The sequence below is a fragment of the Hemiscyllium ocellatum genome, chromosome 2 (genome assembly GCF_020745735.1).
Source record: "Hemiscyllium ocellatum isolate sHemOce1 chromosome 2, sHemOce1.pat.X.cur, whole genome shotgun sequence".
Classification (NCBI taxonomy): Eukaryota; Metazoa; Chordata; class Chondrichthyes; order Orectolobiformes; family Hemiscylliidae; genus Hemiscyllium; species Hemiscyllium ocellatum.
Genome location: NC_083402.1, coordinates 86,609,718 through 86,637,169, shown reverse-complemented (window position 1 = coordinate 86,637,169; position 27,452 = coordinate 86,609,718). Strand labels below are relative to the sequence as shown.

The 27,452-nt window shown below is 41.9% G+C and overlaps 1 protein-coding gene across 1 annotated transcript in view; it reads left to right on the top strand.

Moving 5' to 3' along the window:
• Positions 1-27,452, top strand: part of rasef (RAS and EF-hand domain containing) — an 80,444-nt gene that overhangs the window by 40,709 nt on the left and 12,283 nt on the right. The window contains exons 11-14 of the mRNA XM_060845113.1: positions 5,777-6,011; positions 17,065-17,205; positions 18,177-18,324; positions 22,883-22,964. Of these exons, the coding sequence (XP_060701096.1) occupies positions 5,777-6,011; positions 17,065-17,205; positions 18,177-18,324; positions 22,883-22,964 (606 nt within the window). The remainder of the gene's footprint in view (positions 1-5,776; positions 6,012-17,064; positions 17,206-18,176; positions 18,325-22,882; positions 22,965-27,452) is intronic.

The following is a 27,452-nucleotide window of genomic DNA, read 5'->3' as shown; positions in this document are numbered from 1 at the left end:
TTACCTCTTCAGAGGGCAGTTAAAAATAACCACATGTTTTGCCTGTCTGGAGTCACATGTAGACAAGATAAGCAGCAGTTTCCTTTTCTTTAAGAAGGACCCAGTGAACCAGGTTGTTATTAAGAACTAAGGATAGTGCCCACATTTTGTTTTGTTAATTGGCTTCAAATTGTATTAGCTGTCTTTATGAGATTTGAACTCATTCACTAGAGCCTAGGGCTGTGGATTACTAATCTAGTCACATTACTACTATTCCTCTAGCTTAAACCAAATGTAGTTAAAATATTAACCTGCCTTTTTTTCAGCATCCTTCACTTAATTTTATTTTCCTAATTGATCCAACATCATTTGCCAAATATAACATTGTTTTTCCTATTTGCTGAGCTAGCTTGTTACTCAAGATATTTTAGCAAATTCAGATTTCACTATCTGCCATGGTCAGATTTGAACACATATTAACTTTAGGTTCTGGATTACAGTCCAATTACATACCACTATGTCATTGCCTTCTCCTTTGTTATCATTAATTACTGAGACAAGCTATCCAACAAAAAATTAAAAATTGGTTTAGAACATAAGTTAGACAACAATCCTACTGACCACACTTCATTCCTCAGTATTTTCATTTTGCAGTTTGACAAAATTGTTTAAGAGGCTTCTCTCTAGATGGTTTCCACACAGTTACTACAGCCTGGCAGATTGGTACCATTTATTAATGATGTAAAGGGCAGTAAAAGCTCCAGTGTGTAAGAAGAATCGGTTAAAGTTTTTGTTAATGCAATACAACAAACTATTATCTCTTTTCCTGGTCTCAGTCTTTGTTCACATCTCAACCTTTATTGTGAACATATTCTCTGTTTGCAATTCTCAAAATGAGTTTTTTTATTCATTCACAAGATAAGGATGTCACTAGCTAGGTCCAGAGGACAGTTAAGAGTTTATCACATTGTTTGTGGGTCAGGAGTCACATGTAGGGCAGACTAGGTAACCGACAGTTTCCTTCCCCAAAGGATATATTAGTGAAGCAGATGGTCTTTCCCCTCAACAATTGACTCATGGTCATCATTAGACTCTTAATTCCAGATATTTATTAAATTCAAATTCCACCATCTGCCATGGCAGGATTTGAACCTGGATCCCCAGGACATTACCTGGGTCTCTGGGCTAATAGCCCAGCAATAAAACCACTCGGACATTGCCTCCACTACCTTTTTTACTCAGTTTATGATTAGCACTTAAGCGCAAAAGATTGCAGTCAATGCACTTATCGTAACAGGATTTTCAGTACTGGTTCTGTCTCCAAGATGAAAATGTGTTGCTGGTTAAAGCACAGCAGGTTAGGCAGCATCCAAGGAACAGGAAATTCGATGTTTCGGGCATAAGCCCTTCATCAGGAATGAGGAGAGTGTGCCAAGCAGGCTAAGATAAAAGGTAGGGAGGAGGGACTTGGGGGAGGGGCGATGGAGATGTGATAGGTGGAAGGAGGTCAAGGTGAGGGTGATAGGACGGAGTGGGGTGGGGGCGGAGAGGTCAGGAAGAAGATTGCAGGTTAGGAGGGCGGTGCTGAGTTGAGGGAACCGACTGAGACAAGGTGGGGGGAGGGGAAATGAGGAAACTGGAGAAATCTGAGTTCATTCCTTGTGGTTGGAGGGTTCCCAGGCGTAAGATGAGGCGCTCCTCCTCCAGCCGTCGTGTTGTTATGTTCTGCCGGTGGAGGAGTCCAAGGACCTGCATGTCCTCAGTGGAGTGGGAGGGAGAGTTAAAGTGTTGAGCCACGGGGTGGTTGGGTTGGTCCGGGCATCCCAGAGGTGTTCTCTGAAGCGTTCCGCAAATAAGCGGCCCGTCTCCCCAATATAGAGGAGGCCACATCGGGTGCAGATGTGGCCTCCTCTATATTGGGGAGACGGGCCGCTTACTTGCGGAACGCTTCAGAGAACACCTCTGGGACCAACCAACCCAACCACCCCGTGGCTCAACACTTTAACTCACCCTCCCACTCCACTGAGGACATGCAGGTCCTTGGACTCCTCCACCGGCAGAACATAACAACACGACGGCTGGAGGAGGAGCGCCTCATCTTCCGCCTGGGAACCCTCCAACCACAAGGAATGAACTCAGATTTCTCCAGTTTCCTCATTTCCCCTCCCCCCACCTTGTCTCAGTAGGTTCCCTCAACTCAGCACCGCCCTCCTAACCTGCAATCTTCTTCCTGACCTCTCCGCCCCACCCCACTCCGGCCTATCACCCTCACCTTGACCTCCTTCCACCTATCACATCTCCATCGCCCCTCCCCCAAGTCCCTCCTCCCTACCTTTTATCTTAGCCTGCTTGGCACACTCTCCTCATTCCTGATGAAGGGCTTATGCCCGAAACGTCGAATTTCCTGTTCCTTGGATGCTGCCTGACCTGCTGTGCTTTAACCAGCAACACATTTTCAGCTGTGATCTCCAGCATCTGCAGACCTCATTTTTTATCTGTCTCCAAGATGTCTATCTTTCTTATTTTTAAGTTTGGCTTGGATCAGAATAGACTTATTCTGAATTCACCATGATACCGACAAAATATGGTGTAACTACTACAGGTTCATTAATACCCATTCGGGAAGGAGACGTGTCCTGTTTACCTAGTTAGGCAAGCAGATGATTCCAAACCCACAGTAATGCGGCTGATTTAGAACTGCCCTGAGGGTAATTAGAAGTGGGAAATAAATGTTGGCCGGCAGATGACTCTCATATTCTATGAATGAATAAAATAGATAAGTGTTATTTATAGGTAGTGAGATTCAGAACCCTATTTCCTACTTTGTGTGCTTTTGACAAATGACAAAAATGGGTTTCTTGTTAAGCTTTTTCATTTCGCAGAAGCGAAAAACAGTAGATGAAGCAAAATCTTCAGTCTTGCTAGATAAGTTATACAGGTGATTCCTGTTAGATTCGGTGTGGTGGAAGGGAAGGCATTTTGCTGCAGGATTTTATTCTCGCAGGAATATTCTCAAAACAGTAGCTGTTACTTCGAGGCACATCTTGATATCTAACTTAAATGAATGAAACACTTAATGTTGTCACTTTCCCTGAACTTACGTAATATGGTGAAAAGCCTAATAGAATCTAATTGAGATTAGAGTGTAATTAGAATGGAAATGGGAGGGAGAGAATTGTAATCTGACAATATTTAATTACCTAAAGTATATTCATAGATGAGCAAAGTGACAAGTACAAATGTTTCCAGATAAAACATCTTTTCCATTGTTGCTCACCTGAAATAAATGTAAACATGCTTTAAAAATGCATCATGTGGTAATTTTATTTGGCCAGGCAGCAATATTTTACAAATATCTGGATTGAAAAGCTGCATATAAATTCTGTGCCTGTGCGTGTCCCTCCACCTCATAGAATCATAGAGTCATAGAGATGTACAGCATGGAAACAAACCCTTTGGTCCAACCAGATATCCCAACCCAATCTAGTCCCACATGCCAGCATCCGGCCCACATCCCTCCAAACCCTTTCTATTCATATACCCATCCAAATGCCTCTTAAATATTGCAATTGTACCAGCCTCTGCTACTTCCTCTGGCAGCTCATTCCATACATTTACCACCCTCTGTGTGAAAAGTTGCCCCTTAGGTCTCTTTTGTATCTTTCCCCTCTCACCCTAAACCTATGCCCTCTAGTTCTGGACTTGCCCACCCCAGGGAAAAGACTTTGCCTATTTACCCTCACAATGCCCCTCATAATTTTGTAAACCTCTATAAGGTTACCCCTCAGCCTTTGACGCTCCAGGGAAAACAGCCCCAGCCTGTTCAGCCTCTCCCTATAGCTCAGATCCTCCAACCCTGGCAACATCCTTGTAAATCCTTTCTGAACCCTTTCAAGTTTCACAACATCTTTCTGATAGGACGGAGACCAGAATTGCATGCAGTATTCCAACAGTGGCCTAACCAATGTCCTGTACAGCCACAACATGATCCCCCAACTCCTGTACTCAATACTCTGACCAATAAAGGAAAGCATACCAAATACCTTCTTCACTATCCTATCTACCTGCAACTCCACTTTCAAGGAGCTATGAACCTGCACTCCAAGGTCTCTTTGTTCAGCAACATTCCCGAGGACCATTAAGTGTATAAGTCCTGCTAAGATTTGCTTTCCCAAAATGGAGCACCTCTCATTTTTCTGAATTAAACTCCATCTGCCACTTCTCAGCCAATTTGCCCATCTGATCAAGATCCTGTTGTAATCTGAGGTAACCCTCTTCGCTGTCCACTACACCTCCAATTTTGGTGTCATCTGCAAACTTACTAACTGTACCTCTTCTGCTGGCATCCAAATAATTTATGTAAATGACAAAAAGTAGAGGACCCAGCACCGATCCTTGTGGCACTCCACTGGTCACAGGCCTCCAGTCTGAAAAACAACCCTCCATCACCACCCTTTGTCTTTTATCTTTGATCCAGTTCTGTATCCAAATAGTTTGTTCTCCCTTTATTCCATGAGATCTAACCTTGTTAATCAGTCTCCCATGGGGAACCTTGTCGAATGCCTTACTGAAGTCCATATAGATCACATCTACTGCTCTGCCCTCATCAATCCTCTTTGTTACTTCTTCAAAATACTCAATCAAGTTTGTGAGACATGATTTCCCACGCACAAAGCCATGTTGACTATCCCTAATCAGTCCTTGCCTTTCCAAATACATGTACATCCTGTTCCTCAGGATTTCTCCAACAACTTGCCCACCACCAAGGTCAGGCTCACTGGTCTATAGTTCCCTGGATTGTCCTTACCTCCCTTCTTAAACAGTGGCACCACGTTTGCCAACCTCCAGTCTTCCGGCACCTCAGCTGTGACTACTGATGATACAAATATCTCAGCCAGCGGCCCAGCAATCACTCCCCTAGCTTCCCACAGAGTTCTAGGGTACACCTGATCAGGTCCTGGGAATTTATCCACTTTTATGTGTTTCAAGACATCCAGCACTTCCTCTCTGTAATATGGACATTTTGCAAGATGTCACCATTTATTTCCCTACAGTCTATATCTTCCATATCCTTTTCCATAGAAAATACTGATGGAACATACTCATTTAGTATCTCCCCCATTTTCTGTGGCTCCACACAAAGGCCGCCTTGCTGATCTTTGAGGAGCCCTATTCTCTTCCTGGTTACCCTTTTGTCCTTGATGTATTTGTTAAAACTCTTTGGATTCTCCTTAATTCTGTTTGCCAAAGCTATCTCATGTCTCCTTTTTGCCCTCCTGATTTCCCTCTTAAGTATACTCCTACTGCCTTTATACTCTTCTAAGGATTCACTCGATCTATCCTGTCTATACCGTACATATGCTTCCTTCTTTTGCTTAACCAATTTCTTTAGTCATCCAATATTCCCTATACCTACCGAGCAATGCTCTGAAAGCTTGTAATTTCTAATAAACCAGTTGGACTATAGCTTGTTGTTGTGTGATTTGAAATGCAGCTTATTTCCCCTCTCACTCCTTATATATTTAAAAAAAAGTCTTATGCCTCAATGCTCAACAGCCTTTAAGTGCACTTCTTTCCCTCAATAGAAACTTAGGGGAGCTTCAAGTCAAAGTTTCAATGAGACAAAACTAAAATGTTTCTGTAATGTCCTCACATGGAAAACTGACCACTGTTGGTTTCGATGATTCCTTCAGTTGTTGGGGATTACCCTACATTTATAGGATCTAATTTCTTTGACTCCAAACTTCAACAGCACTGATAAACTAAAGCGTTGGATTTTCATTGTTGTTTCCAATAGGTCATCCAGATCTTCTTACTTAGATGAAGACATGGAGTCACTTGCTGTATGTGACCCAATGCGCAGAGCAAGTTGTGAAGTTGAAAGCTTAACTGAAAGCTGTTTTGACAGTGGCATGTCCACAATGAGAGATTCAAATGAATATGATTCTGAGGGTGAATTCAAACATCACAGACATTTTGAAAGAACACATTGTGCGCAAGAAGCCTTTGGAGAAGATGCTTCTGACACTGATGTAAGCAACCAAACAAGCTGTGTGACATTTTGATGCAAAGCTTTGTTACACTATGAACTACATTTATTGATCTGCAAAGAAATGAATGATTCCTCTTTGGAGAAATAGATTGTTAATGAATTCTGGAGTCTGTATTTTTGGTCAGGTCTAAAACAATTAACCATATAAGTGATTAATTTTACAATAAGTTAAATGTTTGACTATCTGGTTACTAAATGCCAGATTGATTGTTACAGTTAGAGAATATTCTGCTATGTTTGTACACTTCACCTGCAACACTTGCATTTGGTTTGAGCATTTGGCGTGTGCCCTCCCAACAGAGCAGAGCTTGTCCACTTGTATAGAAGGAAAGAGAATGGAGGGTTGCCGCATCTGAAAGGATGCGAATAATGTAATGCTACTAGGCTGAGATCTTTTGAATACAATTAAATGCATTGGGCGATTAGCAATTGGAATTTAAAAAATTGTTACGGCCAATGGTTGACACAATGAGTACAGAGTCAAGCACAGCAGATGTGAGAAAGTGAGTATTTCAGATGCTGGAGATCAGAGTTGAGAGCGTGTTGCAGGAAAAGTACAGCAAGTCAGGCAGCATCTGAGGAGCAGGAGAATCACAGTTTTGGGCATAAGCCCTTCACCTGCTGTGCTTTTCCAGCACCACACTCTCGTTGCTGCTCTCCAGCATCTGCAGTTCTCACTTCCACCACAAAGAGTACAGAGCCTCAAATTAGTTACTTGGTGATTTTCAGTCTAAGAATAAGGGGTAAGTCATTCAGGACTGAGATGAGGAAGAATTTTTTCACTCGGAGTTGTGAACCTGTGGAATTCTCTCCCACAGAAAGCTGTTGGGGCCAGTTCATTAGATATATAGAGGATGGAGTTAAGAATGGCCCTTGCGGCTAAGCAGATCAAGAGGTATGGAGAGAAAGCGGGAGTGGGAATTGAAATTGCATGATCAGCCATGATCACATTGATTGGTGGTGCAGGCTCGAATGGCCGAATGGCCTACTCCCATACCCCTTTTCTATGTTTCCACGTTTCTACATTTTTTTTTCAATAATGAGATTTAGTTACACCAGCCTTCTACTGGTTCTGTAAGTTTAAGTCTATTTGTGATTTTTCTGTAGGTGCCTGAAATTCGTGATGAAGTAGCTTTTAGCCAAGACAGTCCAGGCACGGTTCTGGAGTGGAAACCATCCCAAGCAGTGAGCCGGAGCAGTTCTGGAGCCTCTTCAGCACATGGCTATAATACTGCATTTTCAAATCAGGTAGCTTCTGTTACAAATTTTTAAATAGTACTTTGTTTCTGTGAGTTCACATTTTCGTTGTTTATGTAAATCAGATTGTTATATTTAGAATTAAATATATGAATTACGAACAGAATGAGGCTATTCAACCCGTCAAGTCTGGTCTGCATTTAGTTTCATAGTTTCATAATTTCATAGTAATAGAAGCAGGAGTAGGCCATTTGGCTTGTTGAGCCTGCTGCACTGTTCATTAAGATCACGGCTGATTTATTCATTGTCTCAGCTCCACCTATCTGCAATATCCCCATAACCCTTAATTCCCCGACCATGCAAAAACCCATCCAACTGTGTCTTGAATCTATTTAATGAAGCTGCCTCTACTGTTTCCTTGGGCAGAGAATTCCATAGATTCACTACTGTCCAGGAAAAACAGTTCCTCATCATCTCTGTCCTAAATCTACTCCCCCTAATCTTGAGGCCGTGTCCCCTAGTCCTAGTCTCACCCACCAGCGAAAACAACTTGCCTGCCTCTATCTTATCTGTCCCTTTCATAATTTTATATGTCTCTATAAGATTCCCTCTCATTCTTCTAAATTCTAGTGAGAACATTCCCAGGTGGCTCAACCTCTCCTCATAGCGTAACCCCGTCATCTCTGGAATCAGCCTGGTGAATCTACTCTGCACCAGCTCCAAAGCTAGTATATCCTTCCTCAAGTGAGGAGACCAGAACTGTGCATAATGCTCCAGGTGCGGCTTCACCAACACCTTGTGCAATTGCAGCAGTACCTACCTGCTCTTAAATTCAGTCCCTTGAACAATGAAAGCCAATATTCCATTTACCTGTTGTATCTGCAAATCAACTTTTAGTGATTTATGTATGCACACTTCTATGTCCCTCTGCACAACAGCATGCTGCAATCTTTCACCATTTAAGTAATACTCTGACCCACTATTTTTACTTCCAAAGTGGATAACTTCACATTTACCAACATTATACTCCATTTGCCAGACCCTTGTCCACTTACTTAACCCATTTAAATCTCTCTGCAGACCATATCCTCTGCACAGTTTGTCTTTCCACTTAATTTAGTGTCATCTGCAAACTTGGATATGTTACACTTGGTCTCCTCTTCCAAATCATTTATGTACATCGTGAACAGTTGCAGGCCCAATACTGACCTCTGGGGTACCCTGCTCACCACTGATCTCCAACCCCTAATATTGATCTGAATGTGGCCTCAGCTCCTTGTTCATACCTAACCCCGGTAACTATTGACTTCCTTGCTAGTTCAGATCTATTCTGCCTTAAAAATATTAAGTGACTAGTCTCAAACACTGAATGGTGAAGAGCATTGCAAAGTCTCATGACTCTCTGAGTGAATGTTCACTGAATCGCTTCTATCGCGTTTATCTTCTTTCTTATATTAGGAGACCAAAGCTGTACACAATACTGCAGGTGTAGTCTCACTGAAACCCTGTAGAACAGTGCAAAGCATCTGTTTTAATACTAATGATAAAGGCTTATTAATCAGTCACACAAGAGGGATTGATTAACTCTATGGGTGTGTATATTTAAAACAGTAAAACATGTTATAAGATCTGAAGCAGACATTACAGCGAACCAGAGTTTCTCTTTGTGCAACTTGCTGACCCAGAGCAGACTAACTGCCAGTTGCAGTATTGTATACACCTAATACATGAAATCCTTTAAAAGCGCACTGTCCAAAGGCAAGGTGTAAGCACAACTTTCCACTCCTTTCCACAATGAAGTTTAAGTCTTTACATTTACAAGTAAGTCTATGAGTCTCTGTAATATTTGAAGTAATGCTTCCAGATCTTGTCTGGAGTAGTAATTGATTTCCTATTGTCAGCAGTGACCTGCTTGTGTTTGGTGTCTTTATACATGATGCAACAATACTGGGACAGATCTGATTTGTCCTCTGTTTCATCTCAATGTAGTTCTGTCATGTGTACAACCTTACAGGATCTTTGTTCTGAATACATTCTTGTCACTTTGACTTTTTTCATAACCTTGCTGTGGGATTCTGGATGCCTACCTAATGTCCCACTTGCGATGTTGGCAACTCTGTACTCACACCTTTTATCATGCACATTAGTCACCTACTCTTGTAGTCTTACAGTCTTCTCTTGAGTTTCAGAAAGAATTATTAATGAGCTAGTAAATTGATTATTACTGGTCTGCCATTCAGGAGCTCTGGCGGTGATGGAATAGTTGCACTCTGTGTTGCTCTTAAATGTAACATTGCAGTAGGTTGGCCTTCCTTGGTTTGCCAATTCTGTATGTGAAGTTTAGATCTTTGACTGTGCAAATTGTGCATTTTGCTAGTCTGTTCCACTTGAGATAATGTGCAGAAGTAGTATGATCAGGAGGAGTTTAGAGCATTTGACATTTCATGTGACTGACAAATCATGGAGTAATTGGTAAGGCAGTCAACTTTATGACAATGTAGTCATTCCCATGAACATGAAAAAAGGACAGTTGCCTTTTTGGACCAAGGATGGGCATGGATCACATAGGGTGTTATTGGTTCTTATCCAAACTTGTCATATCCTCTTGACAAGCCTCTCAGTCCATAAAAAGGATTTCAATGCTGCACCCTGGCCAATGTACCGAACACAGTCATAGAGTCATAGAGATGTACAGCACAGAAACAAACCCTTTAGTCCAACTCGTCCATGCTGACCAGATATCCCAACATAATCCAGTCCCACTTGCCAGCATCTGGCCCATATCCCTCCAAACCCTTCCTATTCATATACCCATCCAGATGCCTTGTAATTGTACCAGCCTCCACAACTTCCTCTGGCAGCTCATTCCGTATACGTGCCACCCTCTGTGTGAAAAAGTTGCCCCTTAGATCTCTTTTGTATCTTTCCCCTCTCACCCTAAACCTATATTGTTTAGTTCTGGACTCCCACACTCCAGGGAAAAGACTTTGTCTACTCATCCTATGCATGCCCTTCATGATTTCATAAACCTCTATAAGATCACCCCTCAGCCTCCGATATCTCCAAGGAAAACAGCCCCTGTCTACTCAAAGTCTCCCTATAGCTCAAATCCTCCAACCCTGGCAATATCCTTGTAAATCTTTTCTGAAACCTTTCAAGTTTCATAACATCCCTCCCATAGGAAGGAGACCAGAATTGTTTGCAATATTCCACAAGTGGCCGAACCAAATCATTTATATAAATGATGAAAAGTAGTGGACCAAGCACCGATCCTTGTGCACTCCACTGGTCACAGGCCTCTAGTCTGAAAAGCAACCCTCTGCCACCACCCGCTGCATTCTACCTTCAAGCCAGTTCTGCATCCAAATGGCTAGTTCTCCCTGTATTCCATGAGATCTAACCTTGCTAACCAAACTCCCATAGGGAACCTTGTCGAAGGCATTACTGAAGTCCATATAGATCACTTCTACCACTCTGCCCTCATCAATCCTCTTTCTTACTTCTTCAAAAAATCTCTTGCAATTTTTCTCATAAATCTCACTTGCCTTTCTTTAAAAATGTCTCCTTAGGAGCTGTCTAGTTCATCCCAAAAAGGCCAATCACACAGCACAGAGAAAGGCCTTCAGCCAATCGAATCTGAGTTGATCTATCTACACTCATCCCACTTTCCATCGCTTAGCCCATAGCCTCGAAGGTTATGGCATGTGAAGTGCTCATCCACAGAGTTTTTAAAGCTTGTAAGAGTTCCTGCCTCTACTTCCCTCCCAGGCAGTACAGTCCAGATTCCCAACACTCTGTGTCTTTCTCAAACCCTCTATAATGTTGCGCACTGGTCATTTACCCTTCAACTAAGGCATTGCCTGGAGGAAGAACGCCATATTTTCCACCTTGGGACCCTCCAACCATATGGCATCAACATCGACTTCACCCGTTTCCTCATCTCCCCTCCTGCCACCTCATCCAAGATCCAACTCTCCAACTCAACACTGCCCTCTTGTACTGTCCTATGTGTCCATCTTCCTTTCCACCTATCCATTCCACCTTCCCCTCCAACCTATCACCATCGCCCCTCACTTCCATCTACCTATTGCTTTCCCAGATGCCTGCCCCCCCCAGCCCCACTCCCACCCTCCTACTTACCTTTCAACCCCACCTTCCTCTCCCCACACCCCACCCCCCTCCCCAAGACCACCACCACCATTCCTGATGATGGGCTTACGTCTGAACCATCGATTCTCATGCTCCTCAGATGTTACCTGAGAGCTGTACTTTTACAGCACCTCGCTTTGTATACTCTAGCTGTAGCTTAACCAAAGTTTTGTACAGCACCAACATGACCTCCCTGCTCTTATAATCTATGCAAGTGTCCCATTTGCGTTCTTAACTACTGTCTTGTCCCCTCCAGGGATCTGTGGCCAAGCATCCAAAGATTACTCTGCTCCTTTGAGCTTCCTAGTGCTCTGCCATTCATTGAGTGCTCCCTTGTTACATCTTCCAAAGTGCAACACCTCACATTTTTAAGTGTTAAATTCTATCTGCCACTGGTCTATACATCTGATCAATCTGTCTATATCTTCCTTTAAGCTAAGACCTTCTTCCTCACTATTAGCTATTCAGACACCTTCATGTCATCTGCAATCTTACTTATCATCCCCCCACATTCTCAGATATATTCCATGGACAACAAGGGGCTCAGCACTTATCCCTGTGAGACACAACTGGACACCAGCCTTTAATCAAGCGAACTGTCATCTTCCACCACTCTGTGTCTCCTACCACTAAGCCAATTTTGGATCCATCTTTCCAAGTTACCCTGGATTCTATGTACTTTTACCTTCTTTATCAATGACCCATGTGGGACCTTGTCAAAGGTTTTGCTGAAACCTATAAGAACTAAATCAGCAGCATTACCCTGATCTAAATATCCGGTCATCACCTTGAAAAATCAGGGTGAGGCATGATCTTGTAAGGCACGATCTCCCTCTGACAAAGCCATGCTGACTATCCCTGATCAAATCTTGTCTCTCCAAATGGAGATTAATTTTCTCCAGAATGTTCTCCTTAGCTTCCCTACCACTGATGGTCACTGGTCTGAAATTCCCTTGTTTATCCCAACCATTCTTCTTGAAAAGGAACCACATTAGCTGTGCTCCAGTCCTCTGGCACACATCTTGTTTATGAATATGCTGAACTGAATCATTCCTTATGTAATGTTTTACCATAATTTCTGTAGTTTGGAATCTTTTGATTCTTACATTGTGCGCAATGTATCAAGTAAATTTGGAAAATATCTTCAAGTTCAATGCCAATGAAGCCAACTTGCAGATCCAAAGGTAAATCTTCTTGTTAGCCAAGCTAAGATAGCTGTGATAATCAGGTTACCTGTTTTGAACCAAATTTCATAGTCATTACTTTGGCTCTTTATTGGTGAACAGTGTAATCTTGGCAGTGGTTTTCGCAATCACCTGCAGTGATTTGTGGTCAGTCTCCACCACAGATCTTTTATTGAACAGATAGGCATGAAAATGTATGATTCCACAAACTCAGGCAAATGTTTCCAACTCATTGAGTAGCTGAATTGCACTGCAGACAGAACTTCCAGAGCAAATGCAATTGTCCAGTTTTTGTTGATTAGGTAGGCTCTTCAATGTTTTTGTGAGGCATCTATTTTCTTGAAATTCACTTTTATCAAAAAGTTCTGGTTATTTGTGTTAAGTTTTGAATTGAAATGGTATGCAAGGTTTCTGATCTTGGTTTGTCATCTGATGTCTGACTAATTTCATGAATGATGACCAGGGTTAGGTCAGAGCATGCTGGTATACCTGCCATTGCTGGTCCAGCAGTGTCTATGATGGAGAATAACTGACATCCAGGCAGATTGATTGTACTGACACTCCGCCACTATTGATCCTCCACATGGAACTGATGAATCGTTGCATGCTGAAAATTTTATATTTTCTGGTTTCATCATGGCTTTCCATGTGTGGTGCAAGTTTTTAAAAAAAATTCAGAGTTAGTATATTGACAATTAACTTGGTGTTACTCTTATCCAGTAACTAATAGTCACCAGTTTCTTAGGGCAGACAGCATGAATTTTTGCAAACATTTCAGATAGAGTGATGACATTAATTTTTCCATGAGAGTAATACCATGAAAGATGTATTCAGTATGTTTTGTTTTATTATATACATTGTCAGATTCTGGTTTATTGGTCACTTTCTGTGTACACCTCTGATAGGATGCCTGATGGTCTTTTGTAGCTTGAAGATATTCCTTATGCTTGGTGTATTTAAGGTTGGTGCACAGCTCTTTGTAGCTGCATCAGTCTTTGATCAAATGCACTGTCTCTGTAAATGGCCTTTCTGCAACACACCTGTCAAAATTGATTGAAAGCTTGGCATTTCTTTATTGTCTAAAGAAGGCCACACAGTCTTTGACACTTTATGACACGATACATTTTTAGTTTTTCGAGCAAATCTTTCTGGAAAGGTTCTATGAGGATGACTGTGATTACCAACTGAATATTTCTGTTAGGTAGCTTTTATCTGAAGAGTCGCAAAATGAGCCCTTTTCACTGTATATGATCATGGTTCTGTGGGCTTTAGTTTGAATGACATAAATTCTAATCCTGAATATGGACATTTACTTTATCTGTAATTTGATCTTCTATTGCATTCCAGATCTTTTAGGGATCTTTTAGCTGTTAGTTCTGACATATTAAGTCTGTGTAGAACTTTGTTCCCAGTTGCTAAGAAAATTTTATTGGTTTGTTTGTTTGCATTGTACACACGGAATCTAGAAGCCACAGTTCTGAGTGCGACTCAAAAGTGTTGATTTCTGTTAGTTCTGCTTTGTTCCAATATAAGCTAGGGAATTTTATTGCCGTTCTGACAATATGCCTTTGTCCTGCATTTTCTTGATATTGATCCAGCATGCACTCTGATCATTTGCCTTTTCAGTTGTTGTTAAACAGGTCCCTCAACTAGGACTGGTCTGCTTAGAAGGAATCTACATTTTCAAACTCTATGACACTGTACTGAACAAGGACTTTGAGCTCTGTCACATGTATTTTAGTCTGATTTAAGTCTGTTGATCATGTGTTTTGCCCGTAGATTAAATTGCTTGCTGACATTATAGGCCTTATCAGCATGATGTTTTGCATTATTGTTCAGCATGTCATGTTAATGATAATGGTCTAGTATCAATTTATCATCAGTGACTGATCAACTGTGGATTAGTTTATTTAAAACATTAAAACACACCATGTGTTCTGAACAGACATGACAGCAAACCAAATTATTTCTGTGTGCAGCTTCCAAAATCAAGAGCAGACTAACTTTGTCTACATACAACAGACAGAGTTCTTAAAGTCAAGATATACATCCAGCAGTTCCTATTTTACCATTCTCCTTGCAATAAACAACAATGTGCCATTGACTTGTTAATCACTTGCTTTACCTCTGTGTATTTTTGTGATTCATGTAAAAGGACACTCTGAACCCTCTCTAACCACAGCATTGTGCAGTCTCTTACCATTTAAAGAATATGTGATTTTTTTTGGTCTTCCTATCAAAGCAGCCACTTTACCCCCTTGAAGGTTGGTGATGGCCTTGTAGCATTATAACTAGACTATTAATCCAGAGATGCAGATAAGTCAGTGGGGATTTGCATCCGAATCCTGCCTTAGCAGATGGTGAAATTTGAATTCAATAAAACTTGGAATTAAGAGTCTAACTGTAGCTGTAAAACTGTTGTCGATTGTCAGGAAAAACCCATCTGGTTCATTGGTGCCCTTTAGGAAAGGAGACAACCACCCGTATCTAGTCTGGCCTACATGTAACTCCAGCAATGTGATTGACTCTTTGCTGCCCCCTAAGACATGAGCAATAAGTACACCCACATCCTGTGAATGAATCTGAATGCTGTGAAAAATAGCTCTCTGCCAGTTTTTTTGCTTACTCATTTTACTCACTTGTAGACTCCTTTTGTCCTTTTTCCAATTTATGTTTTTACTTATGTTTGTCTCATGAGTAAATTTAGATACTGTATGTTTGTTTCCATTATCCATGTTGTTGAGACAATTTGTAACTAGTTGAACCACATCAATGACCATTATGACACATCACCTATCACATCTTGCCAACCTCAAAATCAATCTGTTTCCTGTTAGGTGAATCATTTCTCTATCTGTGCAAATACCTTAGCCCCTAAACTACATGCACTTATTTTACATAGCAACCTTAGATGTGGCATTTTGTCTTCTGCAAATCTAAGTACAGCATATCCACAAGATTCCCCTTTATCCATGTTGTATTTAATTAGAAGCTGGAGGGTAAAATACTGAGTGTATCTACTTGTGCAGATACAGATTCAGATGGAGGATCCAGCATGAGGGGCGCAATCTTAAAACAGCAGGAAAAGGAGTTAAATCAGGAAGTAGCTTTTTTGTACAAAAGATGGTAGAAATAAGGGAAAAAAATATCCAAAAAACTTTGAGACTGTGATCAAAAGACTTCTGTTAGGTCAAGGTATCGAGGGACATAGAACAAAAGTCAGTAAATAGAGTCAAGATACAGATTAGCAGTAACTTAATTAAATTGTGAAATGGCCTCAAGGAACTGCATAGCATACTCCTTTTATCTTTCTAAGCTTCATTTTCTTCGAGTATTGAGAAAGTATGTCATGCATAATAGAACTGAACTATTTTGGAATTGAACAATTTACAGCACAGATTTCCCAGGATCTTTTGTACTCATAATTTACTCTATGGAAACTGGCTGCAAAGTACCGTAATGATAACTAACCCGTTTTTGACCCCCAAGTTCATAACGTTATTAGATTGTCCACACTTAATTAAAATGTACCTTTCTGTTTGCTTTATCCTTTTGCCTACTCTATACTGCCCCTTTTCATTGTGCCTGAAGGACAGCTGGTGATCTGCCTTCAGATTGCTAACAAAATCACATTTCAGAGCTCAGTGGTACCTCAAATATCCCTCTGATCCTCTTCTGTTACCGATCTCACTGGTTGCTATTGATTGAGATTATTATCTTACTCTGAGGAATCACAGGCTTTGTACTACTCAATGGATGCAGTACATTAAGGGCAAATTCATCAGCACATGTACACCCAACAAGGCACACAATCAATAGCGAGATAAATAAAGCAGTTATCCATTAGGATAGAGTCGAATGTGCATTGAATATTGTTGGGAGAATTGAATCAATTTAGACTTTTTTTGAGTGTTGGAACAAGATTTCTTTATGTGCACTAATAAAAGACAGACATGTCCTCTCTTTAATATTTCATCTGAAAAACTGCAACAGTGAGAACGCGTGCATCCCCTCAGCACTCTATTCTGTATGTGCTGTCATGCTACTAAGAGGATGGCTACTAGATTGAAACATCTGAAATGAAATTAAGGGCAAAAAGCTCATCAGATGTCGGTCTTGGCACATGGTAGTGCTTTAACCTCTGAGTCTGTGGACTTGAACCCACTCCAAGACTTTAGCACATTGCAAAGGCTGAGGCTTCAATGCTGTCCTGTCAAAAGTGCTGTTTTTTTTTAGATAAACACTATACACAGGATCCATCTACTCTTCTGGTCGAAGTAGAAGACCTTGTGCTACGATTTGATGAAAAACGGTGCAGTTTTCTTGGTGTCCTAGCTAATAGATTTTGTTAACTAATTTCATAAAAATGAATTGCTATTTGTCTTATTGTTTGCCTAGAGGCGGTTGCTGGAGTAGTTACTGATGATTATTGTTAGAGTGAGTGGAGGTGGTCTCCTACTTTTAGCTCTTGTCAGTTACAGCATATTTGCGAATTCTTTGTAGGTGCTCGACATGCAGGATGAGATGGCTTTTAGCCAGGACAGTACAAACACTGTTTTGGACTGGAAACCCTCGCAAGCAGTGAGTCGGAGCAATTCTGGAGTCTCCTCTTCACGGCGCTGTATCTCTGCATTTTCACCACAGGTAATACTTGTTACGTATTTCTGAAAAACACTTTACCTCTGTTCGTTCCATTTTTTAAAATGTTAATGCAAATCAATTTATTTATAACCCTGATTTAAAAAAGAATGCTGAATTCCCAGTGTCAACAGGGATAATTCAAATCAGTCTGTTACAGGTATTGACTGAGCTAATATCAATGAGACTTAGAATAATTGTCTCCTGGGTATGTAAATCTCTCTGCTTTCATGTCCAATTTGCAGTGACTGCAGCTGGTGGGTGAAGTAAGTCCAGGGGTGGGCGTGAAATTTAAGATCCTCTTTCATCCCTTTATCCCCATTCCCAATCCTTTCTCTTTCTATGGTTAAGTTTCCCGTAGATGACTGTACCACTAACTTCTGTGGACCTCCTTTACGCTGTCATAAATTCAGGAAGAGTCCTGTAGAAGCACTGAAGGAAAAGACAAAAATAGACGTTTTGGCCAGTGCTGAAGAATATTGGTCATGCAAAGTCAACTCTTTCACTCCCATTCATGTATGAACAATATCTGTTTTGATAAATGTGCCAAATGAGAGTAATAGAAATGAAAACACATGTCAGTAGAAATGAGTGGTCTCAGAAAGAGGGAGGAAAATAAATCCATAACATAGATACTTAAATTCTCGCTGGTGGCTATTAAATACATTAGCGATAGCACTATTTAAGAGCTGGTTTTATTTTTTCCATTACGTCACTAAACCTCGTTTAAATGCAAGTACATGACATAATTTGAATTTAGTACTTTTCTTTAAAACAACTCGGAATGTAGAGAAATATATTTTCCAATCAGACTGTCCAATCACTTGAGTAGATGTGAGCAACATGTGAATTAGCGATCAGACGAATTGATTGATTTGCCCAACAGTCAAAAGTACTTATTTTGCTCGGTTCAGAACTCATAAATGTGTTTTGAATTGAACAAAGTGGTTTCTGATTGAAACATTTTCTTTATTCAGCCTACTAGCACAGCTGGGAACTTCAAATATCCTCAGTCAGAAAAGACTTTCAAGATAGTGCTTGCTGGGGATGCAGCTGTGGGCAAATCAAGCTTTCTGCTACGACTCTGCAAGAATGAGTTTCGTGGGAACACCAGTGCCACTTTAGGTATGTTTCATCAGTTTAAATACCTTGCTTCCTTTTACTTTTTCCTATCTTTATTCCACTGTCAGTCAGCTTCATTGGCATTTCAGTGGCTGCCTGTTTTAGAAGCATCTGCCAGAATGGCCAGTGATTCAGTTCCTACTTGTTCATATTTTTCATATGCTTTTGAATTCTATGAAATTTGCTGGCTCAACCTTCTCAAGTTGATGTTGAACCACACTCCCAGCTCTGGGAAGAGCTGACTAAGTCATACAGATATACAACATGGAACAGACCCTTTGACCCAACTCATCCATGCCAACCAAGTATCCTAAACTGAACTCGTCCCGTTTTACTGTGTTTGGTCCATATCCCTCTTAACCTTTAATAGTCATGTACCCGTCCAAATGTCTTTCAAATGTTGTAATTGTACCTACTTTTACCATTTCCTTTGGCAACTCATTCTGTACATGCACCATTCTCTTGTGAAAAAGTTGCTCCTCAGGTCCATTTTAAATCTTCCTCCTCTCATCTTAAACCTATACCCTCTAGTTTTGGATTCCCCTACCATTGAGAGAAAACCTTAGTTATTCATCTTATCTATGCCACTTGTGATTTTATAAACCTCTATAAATTCACCCCTCAGCCTGCAACCTCCAGGGAAAGACTTCACAGCCTATCTAGCCTCTCATAGCATCCTTACACTGTGGAAGCCGGTCATTTGGTCCATCAATACCACACCAGTTTTCCAAACAGCACGGTACCCAGACCTACATCCCTACCTTATCTCTGTAATCTGCATTTTCCATGGCTATTCCATCTAGTTTGCGCATCCCTGGATATTATAAGTAATTTAGCACAGCTAATCCACCTAACCTGCACATCTTTAGATTATGGGAAGAAATCAAACACCAGGAGGAAACCCACATAGACACAAGGAGAATGTGCAAACTCCACACAATCACCTGAAGGTGGATTCAAAACTGGGTCCATGTTGATATGAGGCAGCAGTGCTAACCACTGAGCCACCATGCCTCCCAGAAATCAGAGTTTATTCAGGATAACTCTCCTTATAACTCAAACCCTTCAGTTCCAGCAACATCCTTGGAAGCTTTTTCTGTGCCCTTTCTGGTTTAACAACATCTTTCCTATTGTTGGGCAACCAGATTGAACATGGTATTCTAAAAGTGGCCTCACTGACATACAACCGCAACATGACATCTCAACTCCTATATTCAGTGCTCTGAGCAATGAAGCTAAGTGTGTCAAATGCCGCCTTCACCACCCTGTTAACCTGCGATGCCACTTTCAAGGAACTATGACCCTGCATCCCTAAGTCTATCTGTTGAACAACACTCCCTCATTGACTGGTCCAGTGGTTGCAGAATTCATTAGAAAACAAAATGAAGTTGTTATGCTTTTCCTAACAACCTAAGAGGAGGCATTTGCTGCTGATTTTGAGGGTACCAGCTTTCAAACTTACATCTGACTAAGAACAAGAAAGTGGGAACACCAGCATCAGGATGCACTTGTCTTTGGAGACAGATGGAGGTTCTTTCTTGTAAAGTCTCAAGAAAAGAACCATGCAACATCTCATAGTTTCTAAACCAGCTCTGCAACTAAAAGGTCACTACAAGTGTATTTTTGGGCCTTTGTATTTCTTCTGTATCTTTAAAACTGCAATTCATCATTTACATTTCCAAAATTGCATTTATATAGTGCATTTCAGAACTGTATAGTATCCAAAATGCCCAATATCTTCTGAGGTACTTTTGAAATGTAACAATTAATATGCTGAAGATCCACAAAAACCAATGGAATTAATTAGCAGATGATGACCCATCTTTTGCAGTGTTAATGACAAGGAAAATGTTAATATTTGCTATAATATTCCACTGGGCCAAAATCTTGGAAGTTTGCATGTGCACAAATAAGTTGAAAATCCAGAAGTTATTGACAGTGAATCTCCATTGCTCCAAATGATTGAAATGTTGAGGAGACACCACCTCTCCCATCTCAAATGCTGTGGTCAGTGGGTAGTCTTTGAACTGATGAAAATGCCTACTTTTTTACTTTTTTAAATGATGATATGCGGGCATCACTGGATAATCCAAAATTTATTGACTATCCATAATTGCCCTGCAACAGAATGGTTTGCTGGGTCATTTCAGAGGTTGGTAAAGAGTTGACCACCTTGCTTTGTATTTGGTCTCATCTGCAGGTCTGAACAAGTAAAGATGGCAGATTTCTTTGCTTCGGAGATATTAAGGGACAGATGGATTTTTATGACAATTCATAGTGGTTGCCATTAAGCTGTCGGCCATTTACAAATCTTAGTGAATTGAAATTTCATGATCTGCTTTGATGAGATTTGAAACCATGTCCCCAGTGCAGTCTTGGATTTTGGATTACTGGACAGTGGCATTACCATTCTGCACCTGTCTCCCTAAGTGCTGTTTGTCTCACTGTAAAAGTTCTTGAATGAGTTCTGAACATACCATCGAGGAATAAGAGTAGGCCACTTGGCCCTTTGAGCTTGCTCCACCATTCAATAAAGTCACGGTTGATCTGATTGTAATCTCATATCCACGATAATCCTTCATCTTGCACTTAACTCTCCTTGCAATAAACCATAACATTCTATGAGCTTTTCCGATTACTTGATGTACCTGCACAACCTGTTATGATTCATGCACGAGAACACTCTGATCTCTCAGGTCTTAGAGCTCTGCAAGCTTTCGATATTATGCCTTTTTATTTCTTCTACCAAAATGGACAGTTTCTCACTGTTTCATATTATACTCCATTTGTCAGATGATTGTCCACTCACTAAAGCTGTATCTATGTCAACTTCTATGTCTGCTTCACAATTCACTTTCCTAACCATTTTTGTGTCATCAATAAATTTAGTCACCATTTCATTGGTCTCTTCATTCTAAATCCTTTCTGTAAATTGTGAAGAGTTGAGGCCCCAGCACCAATGGTCAGCCATGTATTTCAATGATGTTGGGTGATGGATGTTATTGACCAAGCCAGCAGGAGAACTTCTATGGTCTTCTTTGAATAGAGTCATGAATCCTGTACATTTATCTCAGAGAGGAGAGGCTGGCTCAACAGTCTCAGATTAAAGACATCACTGCTGGATATTACAGTCCTCCCCCTGCAGAGCACTGAAATGTTAATCCAATTTATATGCTTAGGCCTTGAATCTACACGGATACCTAAAGCTGATACTAAATTTACAGCTGAGTGATATATTGAATTTAGGTTTACAGATTACATATTCAGTAATATTGCTCCCCATGGTTGTTAAAATGTTTACAGTGTTTTTATAGAGAAAATATTTTTGTCTTGTACAATCCACAGACTTCAGAACATAACGGTTATTCAATTATAGGATAATAGGCAAAGAAATCTCATTATTGCATCTATAGATTTCAAATTCAGATGTGAAATGAAGAGTTGAGACAGCTAATGGGTTTGCCATCAGTGGTACAGTCGAAGAGAGGAGGCAGGCTTGGGTTTATGAAACATAGAGTGAAGGAAGGACTTAAGGCTGGAGGGTGCAGATGCAGAGTGAGTGAAAATGAGCAAGAGAATTAAAATTTTGAATTAAATGGATGATGGATGATGGATGACTGAGACTGCATTGACCAGTGGGGGACGATATGAGTGTGCAATAGGATGCAGTCAGCTGTGTTTTGGGCACATTGGAATATATGCAGCTATACACAGTGGAAGAACGATGTTTGAATCGACTGTAGAGGTAAGGAATGTGCAGATAAAAGATGTCACTGTGGTAAACAATCTTCTGGAGGTAGATAGTAGTAATCTTGATGATGAACTTGTTGTGATTTTAAAACATAATTCATAGTCAGAATACCAGAGCTTTTTCATACTTGATTCAGCCTGTGTAATGAGCCAAGGACAGTTTGTTGTCAGTGGCGAGGGAACAGATTTAGAAAATAAAGCATAGAACTATAGATGCTGAAAGAATCCAGAACTTTCAGATTTTGAGTAGGTTTTGATGGTGAGAATGGATTTAATCTTCCAAGTGATCAGTTGAACCAGATGTTAAAGCACCCATAATTTGATATTAGACAGGCAATCTGATAGTATACAGATAGCTGAGTTTTAAAATTTGGAAACGATATGAGCATCACTGGCTAGTCCAGCATTTATTGCCCATCCCTAATTGCCCTGAGGGCAGTTAAGAGTCAACGATGTTGCTGAGGATTTGGTGTCACACGTAGGTCAGACCAGGTAAGGACAGCAGATTTCTTTTCCTTAAGGACATTAATGAATAAAATGGGCTTTTATGAGAATTGACAGTGATCACCATTGGGCCTGCATTTTATTCTAGATTTTTTAAAATTTAAATTTCACCATCTGCTATGTCTCCAGAACATTAATCCAGAATTCTGGATTGCGAGTCCATTAAGGTTACCACTATGCCAACATTGCCTCCCTTGTACTGAGAATATATGGCTGTAGCTGAGTATTATCAGGATGTGAGCAAAAAACTGCCTGTCACTGAGAGCAGCATGTACTTATCTCCATGTCCTTCTTATTTTTCAAACAGGAGTTGATTTTCAGATGAAAACTTTAATTGTTGATGGAGAACGAACAGTGTTGCAGTTATGGGACACTGCAGGTCAAGAGAGGTAAAATAGAAATGAGCAAGTTTTAAACTGACAAAATTACACATACATTAAAACCAAATGTATACATTGCATGTACGTTTTATCATCTGTTAATTAGCTTTTGAACAGGATAACATTTTAAGGTATTGAAAACAAAAGAGGGTTAATTATAACCTGAAACACACTCTCCTGCCTTGTTAGTAAGTAGAAGTGTGTTGGGATGCTACATGTAAGTGATAATTTAAGAAAAAAATCTTTTATCTACTTAACTTTATCTGAAGGTAAACTCACTCCCATGCTAGTGAGTTCAGTAGGCATAAACACACTGTTTTTCAATGCATTTATATTTTATCTGTTCATTTACTTATGTTGTCTGCAAAAGGTGTGCAGTCACTGACAGCCCCTACACAATGAGAGAAGACCACAGTCATGCCAAAGCTACATGCATGCTCTGCCTGCTTCTCTCTGATCTGAGAGGACACAATGTACTCACATCTACAGGTGTAAAGAGAGTTTGCCTTTCCCCTGAATGTTCATAGTCATCAAGCTAGGAGATGTCGGATCTAAAAACAAAAATGTTGAACACATTCAGCAGCTCAGGCAGCATCTATGAAGGGAAAGATCATTAATGTTTCAGCTCAATGGATATATAATAGATATTGAATAAGTGGAAGGGGGTGAGGGGAAGGAGAGCAAATGTAAATGTCTGTGATAGGATGAATGGCAGAAGAGATTAAATGACAAAAGATTTAATGCTGCAAAGGCCAAATGGGACAGGTAGAGAAAGAAAGGATGTGTCCAGATGAGGTGGGAATAGCCGAATAACAATTGTCCAGATGCCATGTGAAGTAAGATTAAAAAAACACATAAACAAAAGAAACAAAACAAGCGGACTCAGAGGTTGTGATCTGAAGTTGTTGACCTCACTCTCAAGCCCTCTGTTCAGTCCACAAGCATGGCTCTGAGTTTTTTTTATGTCAAAAATATACTTGATTCATAAAATACTTTGATGATCTATACAACTGGACATGCCACACATATGTAAACATTCCATTTGTTTGCATACTACAACAGAGTGATCATTCCTATTCACAGGTCTGTACGATTGCATTTTTAGCTGAGGTGTCAGCAGAACCCAAATGACTGCATGGGCCCCCTGTTCTTCTTTAGGCAGGCAGATGTTACACGGTGGTCTTTCCCCACCGCGCCTTGGCGGCAGCTGCCCCAAGCTTCAGCGCGTCCCTCAACACGTAGTCCTGGACCTTGGAATGTGCCAGTCTGCAACACTCAGTCAAGGTCAACTCCTTCAGCTAGAAGATCAACAGGTTTCGGACCACCCAGAGAGCGTCCTTCACCGAGTTAATGATCCTCCAGGCACAGTTGATGTTCGTCTCAGTGTGCGTCCCGGGGAACAGGCCGTAGAGCACGGAGTCCTGTGTCACGGCGCTGCTCGGGACGAACCTCGACAAACACCACTGCATTCCTCTCCAGACTTCCTCTGCATAGGCACATTCCAGAAGGAAGTGTGCGACAGTCTCGTTCCCCCCCCCCCCCTCCCCCGCAGCCGCTTCGTGGGCAGTGTGCGGTGCGGCTGAGAGTCCGGGCATGCATAAAGGATCTCACAGGCAGAGCCCTTCTCACCACCAGCCAAGCCATGTCTTGGTGCTTGTTGGAAAGTTCTGGTGATGAGGCATTCTGCCAAATGGCTTTGACAGTCTGCTCAGGGAACCGCTCGATAGGATCCGCCCTCTCCTTTTCCCGAAGGGTCTCGAGGACACTATGTGCTGACCACTTCCTGATGGACTTGTGGTCAAAGATGTTTTTCTTCATAAACTTCTCCATGAAGGACAGGTGATACGGAACGGTCCAACTACTTGGAGTGTTCCGCGGCAGCGAGGCCAGGCCCATCCTTCGCAACATCGGGGACAGGTAGAACCTCAGTACATAGTGACACTTGGTGTTTGCGTACCGGGGATCCACGCACAGCTTGATGCAGCCACACACAAAGGTGGCCATCAGGGTGAGGGTGGCATTTGGTGTATCTTTTCGCCCATTGCCCATATCTTTGTACAGCGAGTTCCTTTGGACCCGGTCCATCTTTGATCTCCATATAAACTGGAAGATGGCCCGGGTGACTGCAGGGGCACAGGTTCTGGGAATAGGCCAGACCTGTGCCACGTACAACAGCAATGACAGTGCCTCACACCTGATGACCAGGTTTTTTCCCGCGATGGAGAGCAACCGTAGCTTCCATCTGCCCAGTTTCTGCCTCACTTTGCTGATACGCTCCTCCCAAGACTTGGCGCATGCCCCAGCCCCCCTGAACCAAATACCCAGCACCTTCAGGTGGTCGGTCCTGATGGTGAAGGGGATCGAGGATTGGTCGGCCCAGTTCCCAAAGAGCATGGCCTCGCTCTTGCCTCGGATTACATTGGCCCCCGAGGCCCGTTCGAACTGGTCACATATGGACATGAGTCTGCACACGGACAGCGGATCCGAGCAGAAAACAGCGACGTCATCCACGTACAGGGAGGCCTTAACCTCCAGGCCCCCGCTGCCAGGAATAGTCACCCCTCGCAGGCTTGCATCCTTCCTGATGGACTCGGCAAATGGCTCTATGCAACACACAAACAAGGCAGGAGAGAGGGCAGCCCTGCCTGACTCCAGATCTGACTGAGAAGCTATCTGATTCCCAACCATTGATTGAGACTGCACTGACAATGTTGGTGTAGAGCTGTCTGATCCAATTGCAGATTCCCTCCCCAAAGCCCATTTTGGAGAGAACATCTCTCATATACCTGTGTGATATCCTGTCAAAGGCTTTTTCCTGGTTCAGGCTGATCAGGCAGGTGTCCAACCCTCTGTCCTGCACGTAGGCGATCGTATCCCTGAGGAGTGCGAGACTCTCAGCGATCTTCCTGCCCGGCACAGCACAGGTTTGGTCAGGGTGAATCACCGACCCCAGAGCAGACCTGACCCGGTTGGCGATTACCTTTGACAGAATTTTGTAATCCACATTTAACAGTGAGATTGGTCTCCAATTTTTGAATTCATCCCTCTCCCCCTTCCACTTGTAGATGAGGGTGACGATGCCTTTCCTCATGGATTCACTCATGGTACCTGCCCGAAGCATATTGACATACACCTCCAGCATGTCCTGGCCAATCAAGTCCCACAGAGCGGAATAGAGCTCGACCGGTAAGCCGTCACTTCTGGGAGTTTTATTCTTTTCGAAGAAGTTGAGGGCCTTGGTCAGCTCGTCCAGAGATAGTGGCTGGTCCAGCCTCTCGCGTGTTCTGCCACCTAAGACCTCCGTGATAGAGGACAGGAACGACTGGGAGGCTGCACTGTCGGTCGGCTTCATGTCATACAGACTGGCATAGAAGGATTTACTGATCCTCATGATGTCAGCCTGAGATGACGTTATCGAGCCATCTTCCTTCAGGCTGCAGAGCACGGAGCTCTCTTTGTGCACCTTCTGGAAGAAGAAACATGAGCACGTCACGTCCTGCTCCACTGAGCGGACTGTAGACCGGCAGATTATCTTGGAGGCCTTCGAGGCAAAGAGCGAGGCTTGCTGGCTCTTCACCTCCTTGAGGTCCTCCGTGACATCGACCCCCATCGTCTGCAGCAGGAGCAGGTTCTGCATACTTTCCTGGAGCTGGGACAGTTTTCCCTGCCTCTCTCCCGGATCCTGAACACCTTTGAGGATGAAGAACCTCTTGATATTCCCTTTTACTGTTTCCCACCAGTCTGCTGGGGACTCAAAGAGGGGCTTCACGGTACTCCAACCGGCATAGTCCCTCTTGAGCTCCTCAATGTTTCCCAGGGTCAACAGCTTTGTGTTCAGCTTCCACGTTCCCTTACCCACCCACTGCTCGTCCTGTAGGTGACAGTCAGCCAGCAGGAGGCAGCGGTCAGAGAAAAACACTAGCTTGATGTCAGTAGATCTGACCGAGAGCAAGCATGGCTCTGAGTGTCCTGTCACTTGTCATTTTAATTCCCCACCTTACTCTCACTCCAACTGTTCTGTTCTTGGTATACTGCAGCTCAATGCATGTTTGAGAAATGTCACCTCATGTTTTAATTTGCAACTCTCCAGCTTTCTTGACTCAACATTGAATTCAAAGATTTTTGATTATAAATGCTGCCTCCATTTTGTTCCTTTTTGCTGATTACTTTCTTTAATCTCTTTCATTATTCCTTCAATTAGCATAATTTAATCTCTCTTGCCATCCATCCAATCACACAGCTGCCCTTTTGTATTTCTTTCTCTTCCTCATTCTCTTAGACCGCACTGCAGTTCAATAATTCCTTTCTGATGACGGGTCATCATCCCGAAATATGAATCCCGTTTCTCTGCACAGACCTGACTGGCTGAGTATCGTTAGCACTGTCTGTTTGTTTTGCACTCCAACATCTGCAGTTTTTACTTTTGTATTTGTGTGGGAGAAGTTAAAAGGTGACACTTTCGCTACACTGGGAGGATCCCAATGGTAAGAAGTTCAT